Source organism: Prionailurus bengalensis, chromosome B4 (genome assembly GCF_016509475.1).
Source record: "Prionailurus bengalensis isolate Pbe53 chromosome B4, Fcat_Pben_1.1_paternal_pri, whole genome shotgun sequence".
Classification (NCBI taxonomy): Eukaryota; Metazoa; Chordata; class Mammalia; order Carnivora; family Felidae; genus Prionailurus; species Prionailurus bengalensis.
Genome location: NC_057358.1, coordinates 115,654,425 through 115,682,419, shown reverse-complemented (window position 1 = coordinate 115,682,419; position 27,995 = coordinate 115,654,425). Strand labels below are relative to the sequence as shown.

Genomic DNA, 27,995 nt, shown 5'->3' with positions numbered 1-27,995 from the left:
GGCCATGTCGTGCAAGTCTATGTTTGGGTTCATTTTTCTTTGCCTCATCCAAGGAATCATAAATCATGCCAAAGCCAGTTGTCTTGCCACCTCCAAAATGGGTCATTTGGCTTTTTAGTGATTGTTGGTGGCTTGTCAAGAGTTGTTTGTGTGGAATAGAAGGAATACAAGCCAGATTGAAGTGGAAGATAGAGTTTGTCTAAGGGATTTTGTTGTAAAGAACAGGGAACTGGGGTGATTGCTAGGGAGGGTTGTGAGATCAAAGAGTTCTTTTAAGGGTGGGGTGAATTATAGAGTGATTCAGTAGCAAGGGGAAAATTGATGATGCAGAAGAAAGGGGGGCACTTGCAGGGATAATATTCTTTAGCAGCAATTCAGAGGTGGAAGGCCTAAGAACACAGTGTATCTATTATACCTGGAAAAAAGGCAAAATATATGTTTATAAATTTCTGATAAATCGATAGATGTGTGGAAATTTTCTCCTGATGCTGCAGTTTTCTCAGTGCAAAAAAGAATCTGGGTCTTTGGCTCAGATTGTGAAGAGTGCAGGTGTCAGAGATCTGAGGAGACATAGTAAGTTGTGAAGGAATGTAAGAGTTTGGGAGAGTGATTAGATGAGGGAAATTAGAAGGACTGTCAGGTAACACAGTGCACAAGTTGTGTGTGTGTGTTTGCCGACTTCATTTAGTTGCATAGGTCCAGGCATGCAGTCTAGTTGTATTTAATAAGGGTCTGAGTTTTTCCAGGTGAGTTTGAAGAAGAGGGAGACTTGGGTCAAGGTAATGAGAATGTATGCAAAGAAATGATTATAGAGATAGAGGCTAAGGCATTCATTGGGTCTTTTAGTCAACTAACCAGCCAGTGTTTTTACTGCATTCTAGCTATTTCCTGGCAACTGAAAGTGCTCAGTACGTGGTTGGTTGTTTTACAGAGATGAGGATGAGGACAGCATTGTCCTGAACCCTGTCTTCAAGCTTATCTCCAGATGTGCCTTGTAAGAGGCAAACTTTGGAATCTGTCACATACACTGATGCTGTATCAGACTTCTCAGAACAATGTCTTTTACTTATCAGTCCCTTGCTGGAGAACCTTCAGGCAAATCCACATCCCTGTAGTAGTACACATTTTCCCTATTTCATTTCTTATCCATTCTACAAAGCCCTTTCTCATGATTTGGTACTTATTGACTGGAATTCCCTTCAGAAGTCCCTATATTTTGAATTACCTATAGTTAATATAGGGCCCAATTAAATGTGCACTCTGTGTGTGTATATATGTATGTGTGTGTATATACTTAAGATTTGGTGATGAAATAAAAAATTTTGTATTACAGTTTAAATGAACAATAAAAATGGAGAAAAATAACCAGATTTTAAGATTGCAAGTTTATACAATCATACAGTAATGAAATATTAAGCATTTCCATCTGTAAAATGTCTACTGGGGTGCCTGGGTGGCTCAGTCAGTTAAGCATCTGACTCTTGATTTTGGCTCAGGTCATTATCTCACAGTTCTTGAGTTCAAGCTCCGTGTTCACACTGTCAGTGTGGAACCTGCTTGGGATTCTCTCTCTCTCCCCATCCCTGCCCCACTTTTACTCTCTCTCTCTCTCTCTCAAAATAAATAAACTTAAAAAAAATGCTACTAATTGGACTAAAATACCTAAAAGGAGCATATGCTTTTGATAATGACAAACTAGGAAATATGTGGGTCAACTCTCCATATGAAAACTAGAAGAATCAGACAAAGTATTTAAAAAAAAATATCTCCATGGAAGGCAGTGAAGAATTAGGAGGCCAAGCTCCTGGAGAGGCGAGAAATTGAGAGAGGTGAGCATGGCATGTGAGGTTGCTTTTTCCTTAGAGGAAACTGCTGATTCTAGAAGAGGGAGTTGAGAGGCTGAGAAGTGAAGCAAAGCTTTTGACAACTTCACAGAGCTTGGGGAACAAAAATTGGAATTCAGAATCTGCCGGAGAGAGGATCTCAGATCCAAGTATGCTAGTGCTTTGGGTTGGGACACTGAAGGGGAGGGATTTATGTTTAGACTAAGAATGAAAAAATAGCCTGGCCCTTGCAAGTATTGAAGTGTAGCTTTAGATAATGTCAGTCCTTATAATCAGATTAAATATACCCAAATTGTTAGTGTTTGTAGCTGCCTGCAAGAAACAAATGTAAATCTACTTTAAGGGAAAACAACATTATAGACTTTATTTCCACAGTTTTTAAATATATAACAAAAAATTTAAAATAGGCATGAATAAATATTATAATAAATAAATAATAAAAATATCACTACATACCTATTAGAATGGCTAAAATCTGAAACACTGACTGTACCAAATCCTGCAAAGATATGGAACAAATAGGAGCTCTCCTTCGTTGTGTGGAATTGGAACATGGTACAGCCATTTCGGAATACACTTTGGTAGTTTCTTACAAAGGTGGACTTAGTCAAACCATACCATCCGGTAATCATGCTCCTGGATATTTATTCAAATGTGTCGAAAACTTATGTTCACACACACACAAAAACACAGACACTTGGAAGTAAGCAAGATGTTCTTCAGTAGATGAATGGATTAAAAAAAGACTGTGCTACATCCATACAATGGATATTTTTATTTAGTGATAAAAAGAAATGAGCTGTCAAGCCATGCAAAGACATGGCAGAACCTTAAGCACTTATTGCTAAATGAAGGAAACCAGTCTGAAAAGACTATATACTGTATAATTTCTATATACTATATGACATTCTGGAAAAGGCAAAACTATGGAGACACAAAAAAATGCCAGTGGTTGCCAGGGGTTGTGGGAGTAGGGATGAATAGGTAGAGCATAGGAAGTTTTGTAGGGCTGTGAAACTATTCAGTATAATAGTGCATACATGACATCATGCATTTGGAAAAAAAACCTGTAGAACTGTACAACACAAAGAGTGAAACTTAATGTCAACTGTGGACTTTAGTTCATAATAATGTTTCAAAATTGGCTCATTAATTTTAATAAATGTACCACACCCATGTAAGATGTTAATAGTATAGAGGAAACTGTGAAAGGGGGAATATGTGGGAACTCTATACTTCCTGTTACATTTTTCTGTAAACCTAAAGCTGCTCCAGCTATTTATAAATCATCATCATACCGGCTACATGAGGAAATAAGATAACATCGAAAATCAAGAGAAATAATAACCAATATAAACAGACTCCCCATAGGGAATCTGGGAAATGGAATTATCAGATGCAGACTTTAAAATTACCTTGTTGTTATATGCTTAGAAAACAACAGAAAAAGCTTGACAATTCCTCCAGAAAACAAAACTGTTAAATAAATGGCAGGTTTACAACTAATACACAATAATTGAATTATGAACTTAGTGGATAGATTTAACTGCGAACATCATCATCATCATCATCTTCTTCAAGGTATTACCAGAAATCAGTGAAACAAAATATATAATAGAGAAAATTAAAAATGCCAAGAGCTGATTTAAAAAAAAAAAGATTGGTAAAATTGATAGAGCCTTAGATTCATTTTTTCCTAACTGCTCACAAAATAGGTAGGTATGCAGGTAAACACAGATGCACAATACGATGAATGGAGAAGGGGTATCACTATATTTCTTTTTCTTTTTTTTTTTTAAGATTTTATTTTTAAGTACTCTGTACACTCAACGACGTGGGGCTTAAATTTACAACCCTGAGATCAAGAGTTGCATGCTCTACTGACTAAGCCAGGCAGGGCAGCCCCTCTTATAGATAGTAAAACAACAAGAATATTTTAAAAATAACTTGTGCAGTTTAGACGAAGTGAACAAATTCTTTGAAGAACATCTTAACAAAACCAATATAGGAAGAATTAGGTAATCTGAATAGTCCAGTATCTGTTAAGAAAATGGAATCCTTGGGGCGCTTGGGTGGCTCAGTTGGTTAAGCATCCAACTTTGGCTCAGGTCATGATCTCACTGCTCATGAGTTCAAGTCCTGCATTGGCTTCTGTGCTGACAGCTCAGAGCCTGGAGCCTGCTTCAGATTCTGTGTCTCCCTCTCTATGCCCCTCCCCTGCTCATGTTCTCTCTCTCTCTCTCTCTCTCTCTCTCTCTCTGTCTCTCAAATATAAAATAAAACATTAAAAAAAGAAAGAAAGAAAGAAAATGGAATCCTTAATTTAAAACCTCTGCAGGGAAAATGCCTGGCTCATTTGGCTTCACTGATAAATTCTTCCACATACTAAAGGAAGAAATATTACCATTCTTAACACAAACTTTCCCAGAAAATAGAAAAGAAAGGAAAACATTCCCACTTGTTTTATAAGGTTAGAGCCCAACACAGCCATTATAAAAAAAAGAGATACCATAAACAAATATACAAATCTTAAATATTAGCAAACTGAATCCCATGATGTATAAAAATTGTAATATATCATGAAATGTAAGGTTTATTCTAGGAATGTAAGGTAGCTTAATATTCAAAATTGATTACTATAACTCAACACTGTAACGGAACAAAAAAAACTATTGTAATCTTCTTAACAGACACATAAAAATAATTTGACAAAATTTAACACCCTTTCATGATAAACTCATTAAAATAGGAATAGAAGGGATTTTTGTACCTATAAAAGTCCTACATCTAACATCATACTTATTGATTAAATATTTAATGCTTCCCTCCACCCATCCAAGTTCAGGAACAAAGCAAGTGTGTTCATTATCACCATTTTTTTTTTAACATTTTATTGGAGGTGCTGGCTAGTATAATAAGACAAGGAAAAGAAATAAAAGATTTATAAAGATTAGAAAGGAGGAAGTAAAATTGTCATTCACATATGACATAATTGTGTATGAATAAAAATACAAATCTATCAAACTGTTAATATGTACAATTTAAAAATTGCTGGAAAAAAGGTCAAGTAACAGTTATTTTTTTGGTTATCCTATTATTTCTAGCAATTCTATGAATAATAACTAAATTTACTCATGTGAATCATTTTGCTATGCTTGCCTTCTTAGGCTATTACAACGTTTAACAACCTTTTTTTTTGAAGTATAATTGACATATACATGTCAATTTCAGCTGGACAACATAATGATTTGATGTTTTTATCTATTGTGGAATGATCACAATAAATGAGTCTAGTTAATATCCATTGCCATACATGTTAAAAAACACCCTTTTTTTCCCCTCATGTTGAGATCTTTTAAGATTTACTCTTTTAGCAACTTCCAAATACACAACACAGTATAGTTACCATGCTGTACATTACATCCCTGGAACTTTATAACTAAAGGTTTTATCTCCTGACTTCCTTCACCCATTTTGTCCACCCCTTGTGTCCTGCCTTTGGCAACCACCAATTTTTTTTTCTTTTTTCTTTTTTTATTTGTTTTAACATTTATTTATTTTTGAGAGACAGAGTGAGACAGGGCATGAATGGGGGAAGGGCAGAGAGAGAGGGGGTTACACAGAATCCAAAGCAGGTTCCAGGCTCTGAGCTGTCAGCACAGAGCCTGACGCAGGGCTTGAACTCATGGACCGTGAGATCATGACCTGAGCTGAAGTTGGCCGCTCAACTGACTGAGCCACACAGGTGCCCCTCAAGTTCTTCTTTATGTCTTTGAGCTTGTTCATTTGCTTGTGTGTTTGTTTAGATTCTCCAGATAAGTGAGGTTATACAGCATTTTTTCTTTCTCTGCTTGCCATTATGCCCTTAAGATCCATCCATACTGTCACAGATAACAAGATTTCTTTTTTATGACTGAATCATATTCCATTGTGTATAAGTTGCTCGGTCCTATGGTAGTTCTATTTTTAATTTTTTGAGGAATCACCCTACTATTTTCCATAGTGGCTGTATCATATATTGCTGGTGGGCATGTAATTAATAGAACCACTTTAGAAAACTGGCAGTATTGGGGTACCTGGGTGGTTCAGTCAGTTAAGTGTCTGACTTCGGCTCAGGTCATGATCTCACGGTCCGTGAGTTCGAGCTCTGCGATGGGCTGTGTGCTGACAGCTTGGAGCCTGGAGCCTGCTTTGGATTCTGTGTCTCCCTCTCTCTCTCAGACCCTCCCCTGCTCATGCTCTGTCTCTCTCTGTCTCAAAAATAAATAAACATTAAAAAAATTTAAAAACAACAACAACTAACAGTATTTACTAAAGCTGTGACTCACTCCTGAGTATATACTCAAGAGAAATGAATACATATATCCACCAAAAACGTGTTTAGGAATGTTCATAGAAACTTTATTCAGATTAAATTAAAATTAAAACAACTCTAATTTTCATCAAAAGAGAATGGATAAGTTGTATATTTATAATATGGATGACAACATAACAATGGAAAATAACTGTGCCATACAATAAAATGGCTTAGTCAGTTAGACAACATATTGAACAAACAAACCCATATACAGAAGAGTATATAGTATGATTGCTTTTTTTTTTTTTTTTTTTTGATATGGGTAGATTGGTGGATAGACAGAGTCCTAAACTACCTGTAAACATGTAAGTATATACTTATGTTAAGGACGGAAGAGTAGTTCCTTTGCCAGGGTAGAAAGTGGGAGGCAGGAGGCAACCTTTTAGGGTGCTGGAGGATGGCAAGCAATGGGAAGCATGAGAAAGAATGCCCAGTGCAGTATTATTTCTCAACTGGAAATAACTCAGATGGCCCTCAGTGGTAGACTGGGTAGATATATTAAACTATGTGATATTCGTAAGTACAATACAACATGTGGCAATGAACTATTCCTGTAAGCAATAACATGAGCAAATATCACAATCTGAGTGAAAGAAAAGCCATTTGTAAAACAGTTGAAAAAGACTATGATTCTGTTCAGATGAAGTTCAAAAATAGGCAAAATTAGCTTTAGAAGTAAATTGGTTACCTTTTCAGAGGACAGAAGGGAATAGAGATTGAAAGGAGGAAGGGTAGGGGCACTTGTGGTATGGCCATGCTCTTGACCTATGAGGTAACAGTATCAGCATTTGCTTTGTGGTTTCACATTTTGCTCTATATTTACATTCTGTGCATACCTGAAAGGTCTATAGCTACTAAGTGAGTTGCAACATTTATATGTATTTTTCTGTAAAAAAAAAAAAATAGCCTCTTGACAAAAATGAAAAAGTAATTTTTTAATGTACTACTTTTGCATTATACACTGATTTTTCCATATTAGAAAATTTTCCCTATGTAAAGTTTAAGGTTTTTTTCTTTTTAATATTTAAAAAGGCATACTTTCAAACTGAGACGCGTCCATAATCTAAGCTTTCTGATCTTTTGCTGCTTTGGTAGGAATTTGTCAATGGTAAGCATGCTTTTAATTTTTAATTTTTAGTTCTTTTTAAAAACACATGTCTTTGGGGAAAATAAAGAACTTGTGATTCCTTATCAGGTGACAGGCAAGCTCATTAGTAAAATTTGACTCCTTCCTTTTTTAGATACTTTATTTGCAGCAGTTTAGTTATTGATACCCATTTTCTGGTTTGGCATTCATATTTGTACAGCTGAAGCTTATTATCTTTGCAATTTTCAATGAGAATCCTATCTATTAATCTTTTTTCTTCTAGTATTCACTGAAAATACTTATCTCTAAGTAAAATTTGTTGAGTAAAACATTCTCTATATTTTGTTCAAATAAGAGATTTTGTATTAATGTACTTGTCCATATTGTTTCTTTTTTTCTAGAGAAAATCCCTTCATGAAAACAAATTGAAGAGACTGCAGGAGAAAGTAGAAATCTTAGAGGCAAAGAGAGAAGAATTAGAAACAGAAAACCAGGTGTTAAATAGGTACTGTGTTTGTATAAATACATATCCCATGTAGTGACTTTAATATTATAGAGCTTTGATTCTGAGTATAATACACTTTGTTTTCTTTCAAAATATATGTCTAGGGGTGCCCAGGTGGCTCAGTTGGTTAAGCATCCGACTCTTGTTTTTGTTTTTTTTTTTTTTTGAACATGTAACTAATTGTCATTTTATTTGCAATTCCCTAGAGTAACAATGTTGGGCTTTTTTTTTTTTTTTTTTTTTTTTTAATGATTAAGTTAGCTAATATGCAGTGTGTATACAGTGTAGTCTTGGCTTTGGGAGTAGATTCCCATGATTCATCACTTACATACAACACCCAGTGCTCATCCTAACAAGTACCCTCCTCAATGCCCATCTTCCATTTTCCTTGGCCTCCCCCCCTCAACTCCCCACTCCCATCAACCCTCAGTTTGTTTGTTCTCTGTATTTAAGAAACTCTTATGGTTTGCCTCCCTCTCTGTTTGTAACTTATTTTTCCTTCCCTTCCCCTATGGTGTTAAGTTTCTAAAATTCCACATATGAGTGAAAACATAGGATGTCTGTCTTTCTCTGACTGACTTATTACACTTAGCATAATACCTTCCAGTTCCATCCATGTTGTTGCAAGTGGCAAGATTTCATTATATTTCATCACCGAGTAGTATTCCATTATATATACATACCATGTGTTCTTTATCCATTCATCAGTTGATGGACATTTGAGCTCTTTCCATAATTTGGCTATTGTTGAAAGTGCTGCTGTGAACATTAGGGTACATGTGCACTTATGAATCAGCAGTCCTTTATCCTTTGTATAAATTCTTAGTAGTGCTATTGCTGGGTCGTTAGGGTAATCCTATTTTTAATCTTTTGAGGAACCTCCACACTATTTTCTAGAGCGGCTGTACCAGTTTGCATTCCCACCAATAGTGCAAGAGGGTTACCCTCTTGGTTTTGGCTCAGGTCATGATTTCATGGTTCATGGGTTCAAGCCTTTCATCGGGCTCCATGCTGACAGCACACAGGGCCTAATTGGGATTCTCTCTCCCTCTCTGTCTGCCTTTACCCTGCTCACATACACTCACTCTCTCTCTCTCTCTCTCTCTCTCTCTCTCTCTCTAAATAAAATATATATGTTTAAAAGAATTCTTTTTCTTTTTTAATGTTTATTCTTGAGAGAGAGAGAGAGAGAGAGGGAGATAGACATAGAATGAGTAGGGGAGGGGCAGAGCGAGAGAGGGACACAGAATCTAAAGCAGGCTCTGGGTTCTGAGCTGTCAGCACAGAGCCTGATGCAGAGCTTGAACCCACAAGCCGTGAGATCATGACCTGAGCTGAAGTCGGGTGCTTAACCAACTGAGCCACTCAGGCGCCCCACATTTAAAAGAATTCTAAAACTTTTTGTTATATTCCTAGTTCATTATCCTTGTTATTCATTTATTTATTTTTTTCTGGCTGAATATCCCTTCAAACCAAAACACATGCCAGGCATTTTGTTATGGTTGGGACTCATAGGAAAGGTCACTGGCTTTGGTAGCCAGGAGTGGTGTGAGTTCTTAATACTGAAACAAGATAGTTTGCAACATTGCATAGTTCCCAAATGTGGCTAGAACTGTGAATCAAGATTTTTGATTTCTTGGTGTGAAAACATATTGAGCCTAAATTCTGGATTTTCATTTACGTTACAAACATAGCTAATAATCTGCATAATTAGCATTTTTTAAGCAGAGACAATTTACCTTATTGACTCAGTAGTAGTGGCAGTGTAGGGCCTATTTGAAGTTAATAAAAACTTTTTGGGGTGCCTGGGTGGCTCAGTCGGTTAAGTGTCTGACTCTTGGTTTTGGCTCAGGTCATGATCTCACAGTTTGTGGGATTGAGCCCTGTGTTGGGCTCTGTACCAACAGTGCCTAACGTGCTTGGGATTCTCTCTCTTCCTCCCTCTGTCTCTCTCCCAAAATAAGTAAATAAACTTTAAAAATAAATAAATAAATAAATAAAAATTTTACAAGTTCAGCTAATTTTAGTGGTAGCCTTTCAGCATTTAGAAAGTGTCAGACTTTTCTGTAATGGAAATTGGCTGTTGATGTTTTATAACGTGCACTGGACATTCTTGAGTGTAATTATTACCAAATGGGAACAGTTGTTTTTTTAGAACACCTGAAGTTTATAGACTGTGGAGTTCATGCCAATTTCATAATACTGTGTTCCAAAGTAAGAAGCCACCAAATTCATTCTAAAACAAAATTCAATTTGCTACGTCTTCTATAACCATTAATTTTGAAATATTATCAATTCAAGATTGGGTGAGTATGGCACAGATCATCTAGACTTTTGAGTGGTTTTGATGATATGTAAAGGCCTGAAAAGTTACCTTTTTTATCCAAATAGTTTTCCCTAAAGTTGGGTAGCTTCATCCCTGTCATTAGCAACAGTTTTAAAAATTAGGTTGAACAACATGAAATTTCATATATTTGACCATATTTTACCTATAAAAACGGCAATGTCCTAAGATTCAACGTAGTATTTTCTCTATTCCTATTTGATTCCTTCTGTAAAATAAGGCACACTTTCAGGATTCATGGGTTGGGGGAGTGGAGTGCAAGTGAAAGTAAAAGTATCAAAAGATTTTTAATCTTTGATTAATTGGCAAGTAAAACTTTAAAATGAATTGATCGCCTGCAATGCCAACAGTTATACATGTGATTAAGATGTCATGTTTCTGTTTACTTTTCTAGATAAATAGAATTTTATGTATGTATTATATACAGATAAATCTTAGAATTTTGAAGTCCTTTTCTTCCAATTTAAAATTATATTCTGTGAATCATCCTGTTTTTCAATACAGTATAACTGTATTAAAGAACAGAAATACTTTTTTTCTTTTTTAAGACAAAATGTTCCATTTGAAGAATATACAAGGCTTCAAAAAAGACTAAAGGACATACAGAGAAGACATAATGAATTTCGAAGTTTAATTTTGGTTCCTAACATACCTCCAACAGCATCCATCAATCCTTTTAGTGTTCAGTCATCAGCCATGGTTCCAGGCATGGACTTGTCGTTTCCTCCTCATATGCAGGTATGAGCATTTATGTTACAGAGAAAAAGTCACTAACATTTCTGTTAATTTTTACCTGTTTAAATTCAGACTTAAACATTCATATCTTTCTTTACCATAGAAATTAGTGGGAGAAACAAAGTGGATTTGAATCTATTCTATCCTTTAGTGATGTTGCTAGAAGTGAAATCTACTGGGCAACTGAAAAGAAAAAACTTAATCCATGGGTCTTTGACTCAACTGCTACTAAGCATTTACTAATACTCCGCACTATGCATTTTCCATATGATATTTAATCCTAATGGAAAATACTTTGAGGGAAGGGTGTTATGATTCCCAATTGATAGATAAGGAAGCTGAGTCAGAGGGGAAGTGACTTACCTAAGGTCATAGGTAATAAGTGACAGAGTTGACTATCAAATATAAATCTGATTCCAAATTCTGGGCTCGTTCTACTGTATCAGGTCCTTGAGATACTGAAGGAATCAAATTGGATGGTTTTCAAAAGATTAACTGTTAATAAGTAATTATATTTTATAATATTGTAAGCACCAAAGATTTTAGTCACTGAATTGAATCTCAGACCAAGTGCTTTATTTATAATGAATTGCTATTAAACTCCAGCCTTGTTAGAAAGTAGGCAAGTGAGTATGCCTGGGCCCTGAATTGGTATTCTTCTAATTTACTCCCTGGTGAGTTTTACACCTAGATAGGAGAACAGACTTTGTGTTTTGCTTAAGGCTAGAGCCTGAGGTGGGAGAGAAACAAGGACTAGTTAGTAGTCTAGCCCATACTGCTGTGTTCTTAGATTGCTGAAATGGTTATCCTTTCCTTGCCAGATCTTCTAGGGCCTGAGTAAAAGAGGCACCGAGGCTGTTGCCTAACAGTTCTTTTTCCAGCTATTTTTCTGTTTTTGTTTTGTTTTGTTTTGTTTGTTTTTCATTTTTGGTGCTTTTAAGGAGGAACAGCATCAAAGGGAACTCTCTCTACTTCGCAAAAGACTAGAAGAACTAGAAACAACACAAAGGAAGCAACTAGAGGAACTTGGATCTCCTGGGGAATGATGTTCATGGAAAAAAGATCAAAAGGGATGAAATCACTGTGACTCAATAAAGCTTGAAGTTTTAACGTATGTGGCATTTAGATACTGTATTCCTGTTTGCCAGAACATTTGTGCCTCAAGAAAAGGTACCAGCTACATGATACATTGCATCAGTGTCAGGACTTTAGGATTATACTCAGGATAAGTGAAACATTCAAACCCCTTCAGAGATGTTTAGAATATTTATTGACAACTCTTTTGAGAATGTTAGAAAAGAAAAAAAAAATTAGAGAATCAAGTTGTTATTTTATTAATTTCACTTGTTGAATTTTTTTTTTTTTTTGGCATTTTACCTGGAATATGCCCATGTTTGATTCCTTCTGCCACTTTGCGATGCTTGGCAGTAACGGGCAGTAAACATTCTGCAGTTTACCGTATACAAGAGGTCTAAACCTCGTTCTTGAAAAAAAAGAAAAAAGTTTAAAGGCAGCATTAAAACACAAAACTTCGGGACGCCTTGGTGGCTCTGTCAGTTAAGCGTCCAACTCTTGATTTCAGCTTGGGTCGTGATCTCACTGTTTGTGAGTTCGAGCTCTTCATTGGGCTCTGTAGTAACAGTGTGGAGCCCGCTTGGGATTCTCTCTCTCAAAATAAATAACTTTTAAAATAAAAAAAAACAAAACGTTAAGACATGTAAATATATAATGCTACCATTCTAAAAGCTGTGTGCATATAAAGAACTTAAATATTTTTCTACATTGTCTTTTAATTTTGAGCATACACTCGGTATTTAGCAATGTAGAAAAGTCTCAATGTTATTTTCTATTCTAACTGAAAACCACAAAGTACAAATAATTAAATCCTATGATTTAATTAGTTGTGTAAAACAAGGGCCATTCATTGTAAAACTTGAACCCACTGGGGTCCCTTAGCGGTAGTGTTGCCTCCTACTGTTTGGGATCTAACCGAATTATTACAAATGTCTTATCTCTGTGCATCCCTAACCTCTTTTTAAGGAAGTCTGCTGCAATAACTTCACATCAACAAGGCAAAGCTCAAATCCTCCAAACTAAGTGGAATGTTCATTATCTGGAAGTCTTTAGGATCAAAGGTCCAGGTAGATAGTGGAGGAGCAGTGCCTAATACCATGTCAAAGAAACTGGAGTCAGTTGCTGCATTACAGAACCGCTTATTCCCAGACGCAGTGGCACCTTGTTGCTGAAAAGTAATTTCCATGGGGCCACTTAGAATTTAAAAAATCTATTATAACTAGAACATTTGAAGGAAAACAGAAACAGGCCACCTTTACATCAAAATGTTTATTTTTGGATATAGACATTTAAAACATTCATCTCCAAGTACAGCTTCAATCAGGTATACAATAAGAAATAGACTTTAAATCCCTAATACGGAAAAGGTAACAGAATTAATTTTTAAATGCTGCTGTAGACACTAGTGTTAGAAAAAAAAGTTTATAAATGAATTGTTTGCACCAAAAAAATATGCAAAGAAACTTGAAAATAGAAATTGTTTGCCATTTGTTTCTCTGGTTGCTGTTTAATGTAGACCCAGTGACTGATTGTCTTCAGCACACATCTAATTTGGCCATTTACTGTATTTGGCTAATGTGATCCAAGATGTGGTCTAGATCGTGCTTTTCACTGGAGGATTGACAAACACGCTACATACGTTAGTGAATCTTCACACCACCTCAGTGAGGTAGGTTAGAAATAGTATACAGAAATTGAGGCACAAAGAGGTAAGTGACTTGCCCAAAGTTCCCAGCAGCATAGCCCCTGGAAGAGGAGGTAAGGCTCCACACGGGACTCTTGTGCCAGAGAGCTGGACAGGGACACCCTCACGTAGCATTTACTAAACACGCAGATAAAGCTGTAGCTGATCCTTTTCATAGCATTTCTGTACCCTAAAGAAGGGGAAGTCTTTTGGGCAACTCTCCTACCCTTGGCTCTCAACTGTCCTCCTGTTATTATTCTCTTACGAACGCCTTCACATCAAGACTGAGGCGGCCTCAGGCGGGGAGCAGACCTCTCACCTTGATACTTGTAAGTAACCTATTTGGTAGTATTTTTGAGGTGTGTCCATTGGACCGACAATGGTCAAAAGTGATGGGATTGGGAAGGTACCTATCAGGGCAGTGACTGCTTATTTGATCAGTTTGTTGAGGTATCACCTCTTACTCTTTGCCAGATATTGAGGAGCAACAAGAATTTCATTTTCAAAGACAAATTCACATTCAACTCCTGATATCCCATACAGTGTTGGTAAATGATTTTAAGGACTAGATGATGAGTGTTTTATTTGCTACTTGAAAAAATGTCTTTCCTTAATCTGGGATTTGGAGCACCAAGGGTAAAAGGTGCCACAAGGAAAGTTGAGAGTTGCCAATCACATTTTTTACTTTTAATAGGAAAACACAGTGGTATTAAAATTGGTCATGAGCAGCAAAAATTCAGGAATAAAAAATCAGCAATAAAAAGACTACGGTAGAACTGGACAGGGAGTTCTTTAAAAAGAAAGGCATGAGTAAAATGAGTATTTTGAATTCTTTCTCTTGTGAGGAATACTTTCAAAAAGTACATAGTAAGACTAAGATACCAAGTTGTATACTAATATTTTTCAGGCCTTGGGCCTCAAATATATATATATTCATATATAATACTCCAGTGTGAACAGCAATTTCATGAAATGTAAAATGTTTTTTTTGTTTGTTTTTTTTTTTTAAATCACACACAAGTATTTATAACCACAGGGTTCACCAGAAATCTAAAGCAAGGAGACACTAAGTACAGAAACGTAGGATTAGGGGAGTGAGTTACTCTTCTACAGATAGTTTTGATCCAAGGTTTTAGACAGAAATAATGTTTGTTTTTTTTTTTTTTTTTTACAATAGCCAACATGTCCACTATCAAATACATTTAGTATGAAAAAATGAAAAAAAAGGGAACATACATCAGGACAAAGTGAGTAAAATGCTGTTGCATTTAAATAAAGCCTCCTCACTCTCCTTGCTTTAGAGCTCCTTAGTGAAACGGAGGTGAGTCTGATGGAGTGCAGTCCATGACCACTGAAAAACACGAGCCCTTTCAACAATGTTGCAACACTGTCAGTTTTTGGTTTAAAAACACACACACGCTCACGAATGCTAAGTGTATACACTACCAAATTCTGCGGTCAGCTTTTCCAAGAACTACTGGGGAAAGTTTCAATGCTGCAAATCCTCGAGGTTGCCCTAACACCTCCACCTTGTTTCCAAATGACTCAGTTCACATTTTCTTTTGATCATTGGCAGTGTCCCCTTTCTGCAGAGGTGCAGTGTAGTCACAAGTGCTACATAACTGTAGTTTTCAAACAAAACCACTTACATCATTGTGCTTAAGTGGAGACTGTAGTTACAATACTGACACTTGCTTACTGGCCCTGTATTCTCTGTAAACAAGGAGGCTGTTTGCAACAACCACTTCAACTCTATTTACAGAAAGGTTCCTACGGTATATGCACAGGCACAAGGTTGGTATGCTTTCTAAAAGCTGTGCATGTGCCTCCGTCTCTAAAAGACAGTGCTCAAGGTGGAACCTATGTGCAAACTTTAAAAAGTAACGACACAGAGTAGCTCAAGTAGCCATTTTGCTCCCAAGTCGTCTGAAGAATTTTGCCAGATTAAGCCAGTCCCCAGAGTGCTTACATCCACTTGCATTTCTTCTTTTCATCAAATAAGACTTTTACATGCAAGAGTTGTTTCTGAGCTTCTTCCAGCCCTCGTTCTCTTTCTAGTTTATTTAGAATCTGTTGACAATTAGAACAGTTATTTTAGATATTGTGATCTTAGCATTAGATTTCGATTTTTGGGGTTTTTTTTTTTTTTTGCATTCCTGATGCCGTGAGTGGTAAAAATCTGTATGAAACAGATGCCAACATTTTCTTCGATCATTTACATACTCACTTTGCAAGTTGTTTTGCTAAGTCATTATCACAGGATCAACAACACTTTGGCTTAAAATAGAAGCTAGCAAGAAATACCAACTATTTGCTTACAAATATGGGGCCAGACTTCCAAGGCCCTGGTTTATGCATTATGTCACAGCCATTCCAAGCACAGCAAGCATTCTGGGCAGCCAACATGCAGGCAAGTATTTCTTCTTAAATGCAGCAGGCAGGGGCATCCTGGTCAGAGTTGAATATTTCCCTCCCCTCCCCTCCTGGGCAGTGTAGTGCCTCCTCTCCCCTCCTCCCCTCCCCAGTGCTTCCCTTCTAACCCCTGGCCCCTGGAAAGAGGGATGCTTATCATGTTTAAGGAACTCATTGCCTCTACCCTACCTTAGCGCTTCACTTGATCTTCAAGTAGCAAATGGAATTGGTGAGCTATTCTCACCAGTGACATGGATAGCCTGTCCCAGCATGACTGAGTGGGGGGGAATCAGGGAAGGGGGAATTAACATATATTTGGAAACAGCGCATCTGATGACTGTGTCTGTGTGAATTCCCAAAGAAAAAAATCCAGATTAAGGAGAATTAATCATAAAGGAGAATGGTTTATTGAAATAGTTGCTTAAGTTAGAAATATGTCATACTTTCATATACCTGTTGAACACAGAATCTAGGCAATTTAACAAGCTTAGCTTTCATTTTAGCAGATTACAATCAAGCATAAGCTGGCCCTATTTAATAGGACCACTACTTACTCATCAAAGTTATATTGAGTCAGTGTGGCTATAGACCCCATGAACTCAAATGTAAATTCAGGCTGGTCCAAAGGCGGGCAGCATGATAAAACCGTAAGGGGACAGCCACGTGCAGGGTCTGGCTTGGTGCCAGGATCCCCCATCTCAGACAGGCTCCCTGGCTTCCCTTTCTGGCCATTAGGGATGCCAGAGCTGTCCTGAGACCGGTAGAATGCTTTACAACCAAATCCTGGCGACTGATTCATATCAATTTTTTGAAATGTTATTTAAAATCTTACCTCATCAAAATATTTTACGATGTATTTGTAAATTTCTGTCAAGGCCACTTCTTCATTAAATTCATTTTCATGTTTCTTAAAGAAAGAAAGCCTTGTTGAGAGATTCTGAAATGACTTTTCAAGACAGAAGTAACAAATGTTATCTTATTTCTACTTTCTAGCAATACCTTAGATTCCTGAGTTAAGAATTCTTCCATTTCCGAAGATGACAATGGAGGCAAATCCCTGATTGCTTTGTAATAAGATTTTACTTCCTCTTTGTAGGTTGGGATATCCTTGGCATAGAGAAGTTTATTAGTTGGTGCTTCCTACGAAAACAAAAAGAAGCATCCATGGCCAAGAGTAAAACACCATGGGGAATTTATGATAGTAACAATGTAGCTGAACCTCCAGCACTATCACCACCTCCTAGTAACAAAGCTTTTTCATGCAGTGGGCCTGCATCAGTGTTGTTGATTGAATGACTGACTGCTATCCAGATAGTTCTGGTGAGTCACTGTTCTTTTCAGGCGAATTAAATGCTAATATATTCTGCCTTCCTCTCATAAAAGAGCTAAAATTATTATTTTTGCATGATTTTGAGTTACTGTAACAACGGAACTTATTTCAGTCATAGTTCATTACTAATGGTTGTAAAAAGCCTGAATTAAAACATTTGCTCTCATCTTCACCCACCAGTGAATTTTGGCATTTATAAAAGACTTGATTGTAGGTCTGATTGAGCCCTTTATGTAACAATGAAAGTGGTAAGTAGTTGGCGGTGGTGGATTTTTCTGCTTATCCCTTTTATTCGATTATAAAGATCTTCTAGCATTCTCAAGGAAGTACATGGTCATTAGTGCTGGGGGCTCTGATGTCTGACTTCACAAAAGTTCCCTGTCAGTTTGAATGTTTTTATGTAATAGCTGTAATATAAAAAATTGAGGGAAAAGTTTAAAAATTCCTACTCAGGGAAGATAGCTGAGTTAATGATAGGGCTAATGTCCCAGTACATTTGAGGGCATGAATAGCCATATCAATGGCTGAATCATTTTGAAGGATGCTGACACTGAGATATTACAGAGATTTTTTTTGCACTTTTCAAGTTTAAGTGAAACCCACAAATCCTGTGATCATTCATTCAGTAAATGTATTTAGCTAGGCGCTGTGGCAGGCACTGAATGTAAAGAGTCAAAGACGACCAGTACCTGCCCTTAAGAAGCTTCTAATCTACTTGGGAAGACAAACTTAACACAGTGCTTACTGTGATACCAGTAATTAGTAGCAGAGTATAAAGAAAAGCGCTGTGGAGTTGGACAAATCAGGGATCATCACCAAGACTTGTGGCCTCCCAGAACTGATGTTCTGATTTCCTCATCTATAAAATGAGGGTAATAATAACTACCACGAACATAGTAATCACAAGAACCACATAAGGTATAGTTCAGCTAGTCAGTTAACCATTTTTTACTGTGAATAAATTAAGCATTTTAGTGTCTTCCAGTGTGTTTTTGTCGCATTGGTCAAATGAAGAAAGGGCATGGGAAATGGAGCTGGAAAGTTCACAAAGCAGGTATATTTAGACTGATCATAGGCTCCTATAGTTTTTGGTACACATTAAGAAGTCAGGTTTGTTGAAGGAATGAATGAATAAGTAGGGTGTTACTAGAAGAGAGGGGTTATGAGACAGGAAAGGGATACGAAAACACGTTCATGGTAAGTTTGGGAAAGGTAAAGCTGTAGCGTAGAAGGTATATGGAATTTGCAAGAAAATGAGGCGGCCAGAAAAGAGACCTGAAGCCCAATTAGGAAGGGCCGTGTGGTACTGGGAAGATTTCACCTGGCAGGTAATGGGAAGTATTTATAATTTTTAAGCAGGAGACAGACAAGATCAGATTTAGGCTTTAGATAACCTGAGACACAGTGAAAACAAAAAGACAGCACAGGCAAGGAGACCAGTTCCGAGGCAGTTGTATGGGTGGAGAGGGGCTCAAGGGATAGGGCCAAAGAATGAGAAAAAAGACATTTTGGAGATGGCAGTGGGCAGTAACCAATTAGGGGAAGGGAGGAAGAAGAAGGCGTTGAAGATAATGGGAAGGAGTTTACCTTGAGAGACCAGGCGATGCTAGGAAGACAAAAGTAAAGACAGGTGTGTTTTGCAGAAATCGTGGTGAGGGTGAGTTTAGATTCAGACTAGGAGGCTGAGGCACCTGTGAAACATCAACCACATTTCGCCCTCGGCGCTCCATATACCAAGGAGACACTGCTCAGCACTGAAAGACTGTCTGAAATCCATTAGGTACAGATACTGCTCAGTTTAATACATTTGGAGTGCTCGAGTAAGACCAAAACATCCCTTTCAGAGTTTGCTCTGTATTTTTATCTTCCTTTGCTTTCCTGAGGCTTTTGCTCAGCAAAGAAAACCGTAGGAAAAACAATATCGATGTTTTGATTATGAATTGACAAACTGGTGGTGGTAGAAATCTCAGGCAAGATTTTCTTACCCATGAGCAATTTGTTATATTCAAATAGACTCTTAGGTGTACAGCTGATCCTTGAACAACATGGTGTTGAACTATGTGGGTCGGCTCTTACTCTACGTGGAGTTTTTTCAATATAGTACAGAACTGTAAATATGTCTTCTCTTACAATTTCCTGAACGTTTTCTTTTCTCTAGTTTATTTAAGAATACAGTATATAGCACATATTACATGTACAAAATACATGTTATTTTGACTTTCTATTAGTAGTAAGGCTTCCAGTCCACAGTAGGCTATTAATAGTTAAGTCTTGGGGAAGCCAAAAGTTACAGATAATTTTCAAGTACATGGAGGGTTGGCACCCATAATCCTCCATTATTCAAGGATCAGCTGTATTCAAATGGGATTAATTTAGCTAAGCAAATTTCTGTAGTTTCACTTTGGGTTTATAGTTTATAATTTGTGGTAAAGGTATTTACAGGCACAGTTTTGCAGTAGAAAGGGGATAATAGTCTATTTTGGTATTCATTAAAAAAAAACTAGATTAAAAGTAAATGGGACAGCTTTTAAAGAGAAGCAGATCTTCAGTGACTACCATGGACTATTTCTTTTTAGCTGCTGTGGTTCAGAAGCAGCTTGTTTAGAAGAAAGAATGCTTCAGACTCACAGGATGACATGTTAAGAGATACTAAAACCAGGCCTTACCTTCCCGAGTTGCTGCTCTGTGAGAGAAAATGCATCCATGAAGGCCTGGGCAATCACAGATAAACAGCCGTCTATGTGTGGTGTCTTCTTAATGTCAAAGACAAACTGAGGGTTCTTCAGGATGTTTACCCAGAAGCGAAGAGGAAGGCTGTTCCGAGAGAGAGAGAAATCTCTTTTCAAGTATAGCCCTTCGTAGGAGGCGGATGCTCTGTTTATCACAGTTTGCATACGGACGTTTTTGCCCTTGTTATTGAAGTATGCAAGTCTGCTTTGCCAAATATACCAAGCAACAGATGGCAGCACCACTCAGAACAAGAAAGGGTTAAACTGACAAGCGCCACTGAAGGGAGGACTAGAATGGGAGAAATTCAAAGGTGGCTATTGATGAGAATTTTCTCCCGATCGTTATAGATTATAGCAGGTGACGGTTGCCCATGAAAACGTTTCATCACGTGTCTGGAACCTGACCTCTTCTCACCCCCTCTAAGTGCCACACCCTGGCCTAAGCCGCCTGCATTATCAGCCCCCAGCTCTCAGTTGTCCCACTGCCAGTGTCCCACTGTCCCAGTTGTCCCACAACTATCAGCAATCTTAACACAGAGTCAGATCAGGTCTCTCCTCTGCTCAGAACCCTCTGTGCTCTCCATCCCCCTCGGGATAAAGCCCCTGCGTGATCTGGGCCTGGGTCCTCATCTGTTACTCTTCACCTTTTTCATTCCAACCCACCGTGGGCCTCTTGGCTGGTCTTCATGCATCCCAGGCAAGGCTGCACCTCAGGACTTCTGCCCATCTTCCGGAAACTGCCTTTAGCCAGACAGTCTCAAGGTGTATGCCCTCACCTCTTTCAAGACCTGACTCAAATGTCATCATCTCCTTGAGGCCTTCTCTGACCACTGTCCTGTTACTCTCTATCCTTCTTTTCTGCTTTGTCCACTGTACTAACCTTCTAATATACTACTAATTTACCTATTTATCATCTCTTCCACCCATTAGAATGCAAGCTCTCTGAGAACAGGGATTTTTGTTCAGTTTACTGTTACATCCCCAGCACCTAACAGTGCTTGGCATATAGTAGGTACTCAGATACTTGAATATGAACTTGGGAATCATTCAGAGTCCTTCCATTATCTCAACTCTGGCCTAGCAAATTACCTCCATCATAAGGATGCTGGGCCTCTCCTCAGCTCTACTGTCCTGGCTACTGCCCCTGCTCAGATGCCACCCTCTTCACAGTGAAAAGGGGAGCCTACAGCAGCAGCACCTGGGATTAAGAGGCTAGAGCGCAGGATGGGAGGGAGCCAGGGTAGATGCTGGGACAGACCCGGATTCAATGGGAGAAGATGAGACCTAGAGCTCTGGCACTTCAGCTTGTAATACTTCCTTAAAATGGTCTGTGGGCCCTCAGTGTTCGGGAGGGCTTGCGATTGTGCCGGAAAGTGCTATCATGTCTTAACACCGAGTCTTACTCAGTTCATACACAGAACATTTCAAATAGAGGTAATGAGCTGTTTCTTTACTGAGGAGAAATTTAGAACAAACCTGGATGCCTTACCAGGCAACCAGGTAAAACGTTAGAAAACAAAACAGTCCTTTGGCTAATTCTCATGATATCTGAGTACTGCACTTGCTCAAATAAAAGCAGAAATGTCTATGTAGAATCAGAATTCAGACAGTTTGGTAACTGCAAAGGGATTAAGTATTCTCTAATGGAAAATTATATAATAAAACCACAAAATACTAATTTCTCATCTTTTGCCGGTCAGGTTAACATTCCTTACAAGGTCTTTTTCATGCGTTAAAGATAATAAGGTTTGTTTATGTTATCCTAAAGAATAGGCTCACAGCATAGGAAGGGTTTTGTTCTTGTTAAAAATAGTAACAGAGGAAGAATCTGCTTTGACATGATAGCTTACCAAGCCAAAAGATTCTGATCTAGGGATAATGAATCCTTCTGTAACTATCCATGCCCTCCTTTTGGTTAAGATTCTGTCCCAGATTCTTGAAAACAGTCAGTAATCGCATACTGTTTGTTCCCACCTGTTTGTTTTCCAAATATGTACGACATCAGGATCTGTGATTTTTTTGTTTTCAGCCTGGGCATCCAAAAAGTCAAAAAAGTATTTTATAGCAAATGGGGCTCTGCTGTTGGGTAAACTCCAAATGCTTCTAAAAAGTTTTTCAAGCACAGAATGAATTGCCACCTGAAAGAGAGCATCAGACATGGGAGATTTAAAAAATAGGGTAGCAGTTTTGAATACAATAGAAAATGAAATGCCAGTTCAGAGAAAATGATGTACAAAACAGAAAAAAAAACCTGAAGAGAAAATATGTAAAATTATCAAATGAGGCCAACACTCCATGTGGGTCAAGCATCCTGAAAATCCATGCCCAGGTTTAGGTTTAGTCAACAATGAGGGTATCGTAGAAGTCTCCAGCAGTTGAAATGTCAGTTGTAGGGCTACGTGCATAGATCAAGAAGCCATGGATGTTTAGCTTTTATTAGTTATGTTCAGCCTAGAAAAACTCAATGTTGCTCAGTTCCCAGAACTGTTCCTGTTGCATGTATTTCCATCAGAGGTTTTTATTCTCTACTTTCCAAAGCATCTGAGTGTTTTACAAAAGACAAATAGGCAGATCTCTGTGGGACAGATGAGAAAATCAAGAGGCTCTGGCTGTCCTTTAGCCACTAAACAAATTTACTGAGCTCTCAGCATACCCTCTGCTATAATCTGAAGAAGCATGCCCATCAGGAGACCAGGGCCAGGTGTAGATAATAGCATTTATATTGCTAGTCATTTCAGGGGGGAAAAAAGGATCACCATAGACTTCTGTTAATCTCACTAAAAGCCAGATAAAGTAAAATTTGCTTCTGATTTGGTATTCCAACAGCTTTCACATCTGACACTTTTACATGTGAACAGAATTCTTAACTTTAAAGTGGAAAAATAAAAAAAGATTTAGTAGGTTTGCCGTCACTGACCCCACCCTTCATTTTATTTGCAACTCAAAGGGAGTTTTATTGCTCCTCTATAAGAACAAATAAAAACGAATAATTACACCATGAACCTAAAAAACAACAATAGTGAAATGGTGGGTAAAGGACTGGGAACAATATTAAATCCCTGATTGAAGATACTACAGCCAGAATTTGTAAAGTGCCATTATCTTTGCAGTTTCTAAAAAGAAGAGGAGGGTAGGAAGTGTTTACCATTTAAACTTTCATTTTGCTTTGCTAGAAGGCACAAGGGATTTGTAACATTTTCACACTTCAGTGGAAATTAAGTCAAACACATCATACACCCCCAAGGTAGCCATAAAAGCACTCCCAGAACAGTTAAGTGTACCTTGGTCGACAGCAGCTTTGTCAGATACATTTCTTTTACTTTGAACTTGTGCTTCCCTCGATGTCTCTTTCCTTGCACATCTTGGAATGCTTCCGAATCTGGTAAAATCTAAAGGGAAGACAGACTAGAAGCGTTACCCAAGGAGACCGTTCATGCTACAGAAGGCATCCAGTTCAGCGGCAAGCACAAGAAAGACTGAACTCACCAAATGGCAGTGGTCTTCTGAGTATTCCACATCTGAATGCCAGAGAAAGGGGGAGAAAACAGTCTATTAAAAAAACAACCACGGGCTAATTGGCCTTCTCATAAAATGCCCCATTTGTGCTATAAACAGAAGAGGTTACTTGAGCTCTTCACAGCTATTTTTTTTTTTTTTTTATCCTGTTGCATCTTAAGATCTTAACAACGTGAAGACCCAAACGGGCCAGGGAGTAGGAAGCAGGTTCCCTATTCCTGGAAGTATTAAAACAGGCTGAATGATCCTTCGTTGGGTGAGTAGGAGAGGTTCAAGCCCCACTCATGAACAAACGTACCTGGGGGCATCTACTGAGTGCCAGGGGCTCCTAGGCAAAAGGCAATCTTAACACAGACCTAGTTACCCCCCCCCACCCCAGTGGAATTTACATCCTAGCCAATGAGAGACTTCATACTATTAATTATACAATTATTTAACTACAACTGTGATAAGGCTCCTGAAGAAGTATATGCTAAGAAAGTAACTGACAAAGGCCGGCCCTACTCTGGGAGGTCTTTCAGGGGAAGGGGTGTTGGAGCTGAACCTAAATGAATGACTAGTTAGCCAGGCAAATGGAAGAAGGGGAATGGGTGCAAAGACCCTAAGGTGGAAGGAACGTGACCCCTCCTGGGATCTGAAAGAAGGGCAATGAGTTGGGAGTTTATAGAGCAAGTGTGACAGTGACACAGGGTGAGGACAGTCCTGAAAGAAATGTGGTAGTAAAGGGAATGGTAAATGGAAAAGAAGGATCAAGGGACTAGGTTTTTTGTTTTGAAGATGAAGGAGACTAGAATACCTTGAAACACTAACAAAAGCTGTAGTAAGTGGGGAGGTATAGAAAATTTAGGTGAGAGAAGATTGTGGTGTAAGAATGCTTGGAAGGTTGGAAATGATGGGATTGAAGACACAGGTGAGAGACTGGCCTTGGATAAGAGGAAGGAAATCCTGGAATGCTGGTGGGGGTGGGAAGGAGCACAGGAAGAAATGGGCAGATGCAGGTAGGGTGGTAGGTTTGGTGCTAGATGTTGATGGAGTTCTGATTCCTGTTTTCTCTGTGACGTACAGGATCAAGTCTGCTGCTGATAGAGCCATGTAGGTCAGAGCTTTGAGGAGAGAAGGCAGAATTCTGGAGAACACAGAGTGAGTTACCTAGAGAAATTTAGTGGGTGTAGGCTGCATTGAGGGTCCCAGTCATGTTGGGCACCATGAAATTATAGTGACTCCAAGCTATGCTGTTGTGTACCTTCCTCCAGTGGCTGCCTGGATATAGGTTTAGGAAAGGCTAGTATTGGGTTCATCCAGGGCTGGGACATGACAGAGAGGGTAGTAAATAGGGGACAGGGACAGGAGAAGGTGAAGGGTTAGGAGGAGAGTGATCAAAATAATGGCTCTCAGCTGAACTGGACAGGGAAGAAACAGAGACGTTGACTGCCTTGAGGTCCCATGAAGAGATCCAAATGTGAGATCCCCGATCTTTGAAGCTTAAAATACAAAGTTCTACTTTTTTATAACACAAGGACACCAATTCCCTATGCCAGAATGGCAGCCACCCTCTGCAAGATGGCTTCTCTCACTAAATAGCCAGATCTAATGATGGACTGTGAGGTTCCCCACAGGGGTTTCCTACAACCTACCAAATTATCCTTTCTATTTAATTGGGGGCCCTGCATTCTCTGTTTGTACTGACCAGGTATTGGGACCTATGAGGCCGCTCCTAGTATTGAATCTAGGAATCAGGAAGCCTCCCCTCCAGTTATATGTGTGAAAAGTGCTGTTGGTGAGGCCCAGAAACTTTCCAAGGGCTGGGGACAGAGTGTCTTAGCTGGGGTATCCTTTCTCTGGAGACAAACCTAGACTGGGATTTAGGGAATTTCTCAAGGCACCGTCACAATGCCTTCCTTTCCTGAGACCATCAGGGAGGTGGGTAGAGAGTTTAGAGGCTAGCCCATTGACTTTCCTATAAAAGCTCCCCATTTAGTTTGTCTCACTCCGCTTTCTGGGAATTTTGCAGCTGCTATCGCAAGGAGATTTGGATTTCTAAGTGGATTATCTTGTTTGTTCAGTGCTTGCAGGGCTGTGTGATTATCTACCGGCTTCCCTCTCAGTTTGCCAGAGGGGTCTTCTCTGTTAGCCCCCATCCTACTGAGGAGTTGGAACAGAGCGAGGAAGGCTGAGATTCTGCCCTGAGTTCAGGGCTGTCAAGAGGCAGCAACTTCCTTTCTGCTGAGCAGTCCGGCCAACTGCTATTTACTGGTTCCTCTCCTCTTTTTTGCAAAGCTCACGTTCTTAGGAATAGAAACAGATCAAAATGGCTTTTCTCCAATTTCAGAGAATTACATAGAAACAACTCAATCTCACTTTTGTGACAATACATCTGAAAGAGGCAAAAAACAATACTTTATATAAAAGTGGGTGAGAACAAAAGGTTAACATTATATCGGTTACCTGTAGTAAAATTTGCTATCTTCTTAAAGACTTTTATAGTGGATCCATTTGATATCTGAAAGCAAAGATAAAAAATATATGAGTTTTCAAAATTTAATACATTTCTCAACTTCATCCAGGAATTAGATGGCTGGCTGGATCTTGGCATTGTCTCATTTATTAAATATTTATCAAGAACTTCTATGTGCTGGAAGTTGGAGCTATAATGGTGATGAAGACACTGTCTCTGCCCTCAAGGAGCTCACAGTCCTGTGAAGGACATAGACAAGGCAGTGAGATGCAGTGAGGCTGGAAGAGGGGGGGCCAACACACCATAGGGCTAATGGGAGGTGGGCCAGCCCGGGCAGAGGGGAAGACAAGGCTGTGTTAGGAAGTATCCCACCGTCTCAGAGGTCAAAAGAGGCTTGGGCCACTATGTTTTTGAGGTTCCTACTGTATTCAGAAATGCTGAAACAGGTGTTCAAAGCTGTGTTAGCTAGAGCTGGTATTTACCGTATCACAGAGCAATTTCACATCCGGGTATATATCCAACAGAAATAAGTGCATATCCTGATAGCAAACTATATGCGATTGCCCCATACTGGAAACAACCACACATCATCAATGAATAAATAATTTGGGGTATGTCCATACAACAGAATATAAAGCAGTGAAAAATGAGCAAATTACTGCTCCACGCTGCATGGGTAAACCTCACCGTGGTAAGGTGCAAAGAAGCCCAACACAGAGGAATACATACTATGTGATTCCAATCACGTAAAGCTAAAACAAACACAAAAACAGTCAAACTATGATGTTAGATGTTTGGAAAAGAGAGCGGGGTTAGTGATTGGGAGGGGCCTGGAGGGGGCTTCTGAGGTACCCATAATGCTCTCTTTCTTGACCTGAGTCGTAGTTACAGGGTGTGCTCACTTTCTGATAATTCATCCACTAGTACACTTATGATTTGTTCTCTTTTCTGCAGGAATATCGTATTTTTAAAAAGCTTGCAAAATCATAAAAATTGCACATACTTTTAAATAAAAACTTTACAATTAAGTATAACTTATAGGAAAGCACATTCACTAATATTAACTATACAGCTTAATAAATGTTAAGTATACACCTGTGTAACCACTACTCACGTGAGGATAAAAATTGTATTTCAAGGTCCTACGAAGTACCCGTTATCCCCTCCCAGTCAATAACTACCCCATCCTCAGCCGGAGATAACCACTATTCTGACTTCCATCTGTTCTTGAACATCATATAAAATGGAATTATATAGTACAGCCAACCCTTGAACAACATGGGGGTTAGGGGTACCCGCCCCCTGCACAGTTGAAATCACATATAACCTTTGATTCCCCCAAAACTTAACTGCCTACTGTTGACAGGAAGCCTTACCAATAAGCCAATTAATACATATCTTGTATGTTGTATGTATTACATACTGTATCCTTATAAGGCTAGAGAAAAAAGTATTAAAATCGTAAGAGAAGATACACTGACAGCACTGTACTGTATTTACTGGAAAATATCTGCATGTAAGTGGGCCTGCACCATTCAAACCTGCATTGTTCAAGGGTCAACTACGAATGTGTGTGTGTGTGTGTGTGTGTGTGTGTGTGTGTGTGTGTAGGTCTGGCTTCCTGGGGTCATCTTAAGGTCTGTGATGTGTATCCACACTGTTGCAGCTACAAGCAATTCAGTCCTTTTAAAATGACTTTGTATTATTGTGTGAATATATTACAAAAAACTGCCATACACTAAAGACAGAAGTATTGACATGCTACAACATGAACCTCAAAAACATTATACTAGGTGAAAGCCAGCCACAAAAGACCACATGTTGTAAGATCCCATTTAGATAAAATGTCCAGAACAGATTTATGCACACAGAAAGTAGATTACTAGCTGCCTAAAGCAGGGGTCAGAAGAATGAGGAGTGACT

At 38.6% G+C, this 27,995-nt stretch overlaps 2 protein-coding genes and 2 long non-coding RNA genes across 6 annotated transcripts in view; 3 read left to right on the top strand and 1 right to left on the bottom strand.

Moving 5' to 3' along the window:
* On the top strand, positions 1-6,538 carry LOC122472502. Its single transcript, XR_006294454.1, has 4 exons — positions 1-101; positions 730-736; positions 1,988-1,993; positions 6,529-6,538. It is a non-coding gene; the product is annotated as an uncharacterized LOC122472502 (long non-coding RNA).
* Positions 1-11,986, top strand: part of CEP83 (centrosomal protein 83) — a 121,844-nt gene extending 109,858 nt beyond the window's left edge. For both annotated transcript variants that reach the window (XM_043562117.1, XM_043562119.1), the window contains 3 exons: positions 7,690-7,793; positions 10,686-10,875; positions 11,814-11,986. In XM_043562117.1, the coding sequence (XP_043418052.1) occupies positions 7,690-7,793; positions 10,686-10,875; positions 11,814-11,918 (399 nt within the window). In that variant the 3' untranslated portion in view covers positions 11,919-11,986. The remainder of the gene's footprint in view (positions 1-7,689; positions 7,794-10,685; positions 10,876-11,813) is intronic.
* A 1,214-nt stretch (positions 11,987-13,200) lies between these two features.
* PLXNC1 (plexin C1) overlaps positions 13,201-27,995 on the bottom strand; it is a 149,101-nt gene continuing 134,306 nt past the window's right edge. For both annotated transcript variants that reach the window (XM_043562116.1, XM_043562115.1), the window contains exons 24-31: positions 26,063-26,117; positions 23,588-23,619; positions 23,383-23,490; positions 22,076-22,239; positions 20,039-20,186; positions 17,042-17,182; positions 16,875-16,949; positions 13,201-15,700 (exon numbers count right to left, since the gene is read on the bottom strand). In XM_043562116.1, coding sequence (XP_043418051.1) covers positions 15,596-15,700; positions 16,875-16,949; positions 17,042-17,182; positions 20,039-20,186; positions 22,076-22,239; positions 23,383-23,490; positions 23,588-23,619; positions 26,063-26,117 — 828 coding nt within the window. In that variant the 3' untranslated portion in view covers positions 13,201-15,595. The remainder of the gene's footprint in view (positions 15,701-16,874; positions 16,950-17,041; positions 17,183-20,038; positions 20,187-22,075; positions 22,240-23,382; positions 23,491-23,587; positions 23,620-26,062; positions 26,118-27,995) is intronic.
* Positions 17,178-23,099, top strand: LOC122472503. Its single transcript, XR_006294455.1, has 2 exons — positions 17,178-17,362; positions 19,949-23,099. It is a non-coding gene; the product is annotated as an uncharacterized LOC122472503 (long non-coding RNA).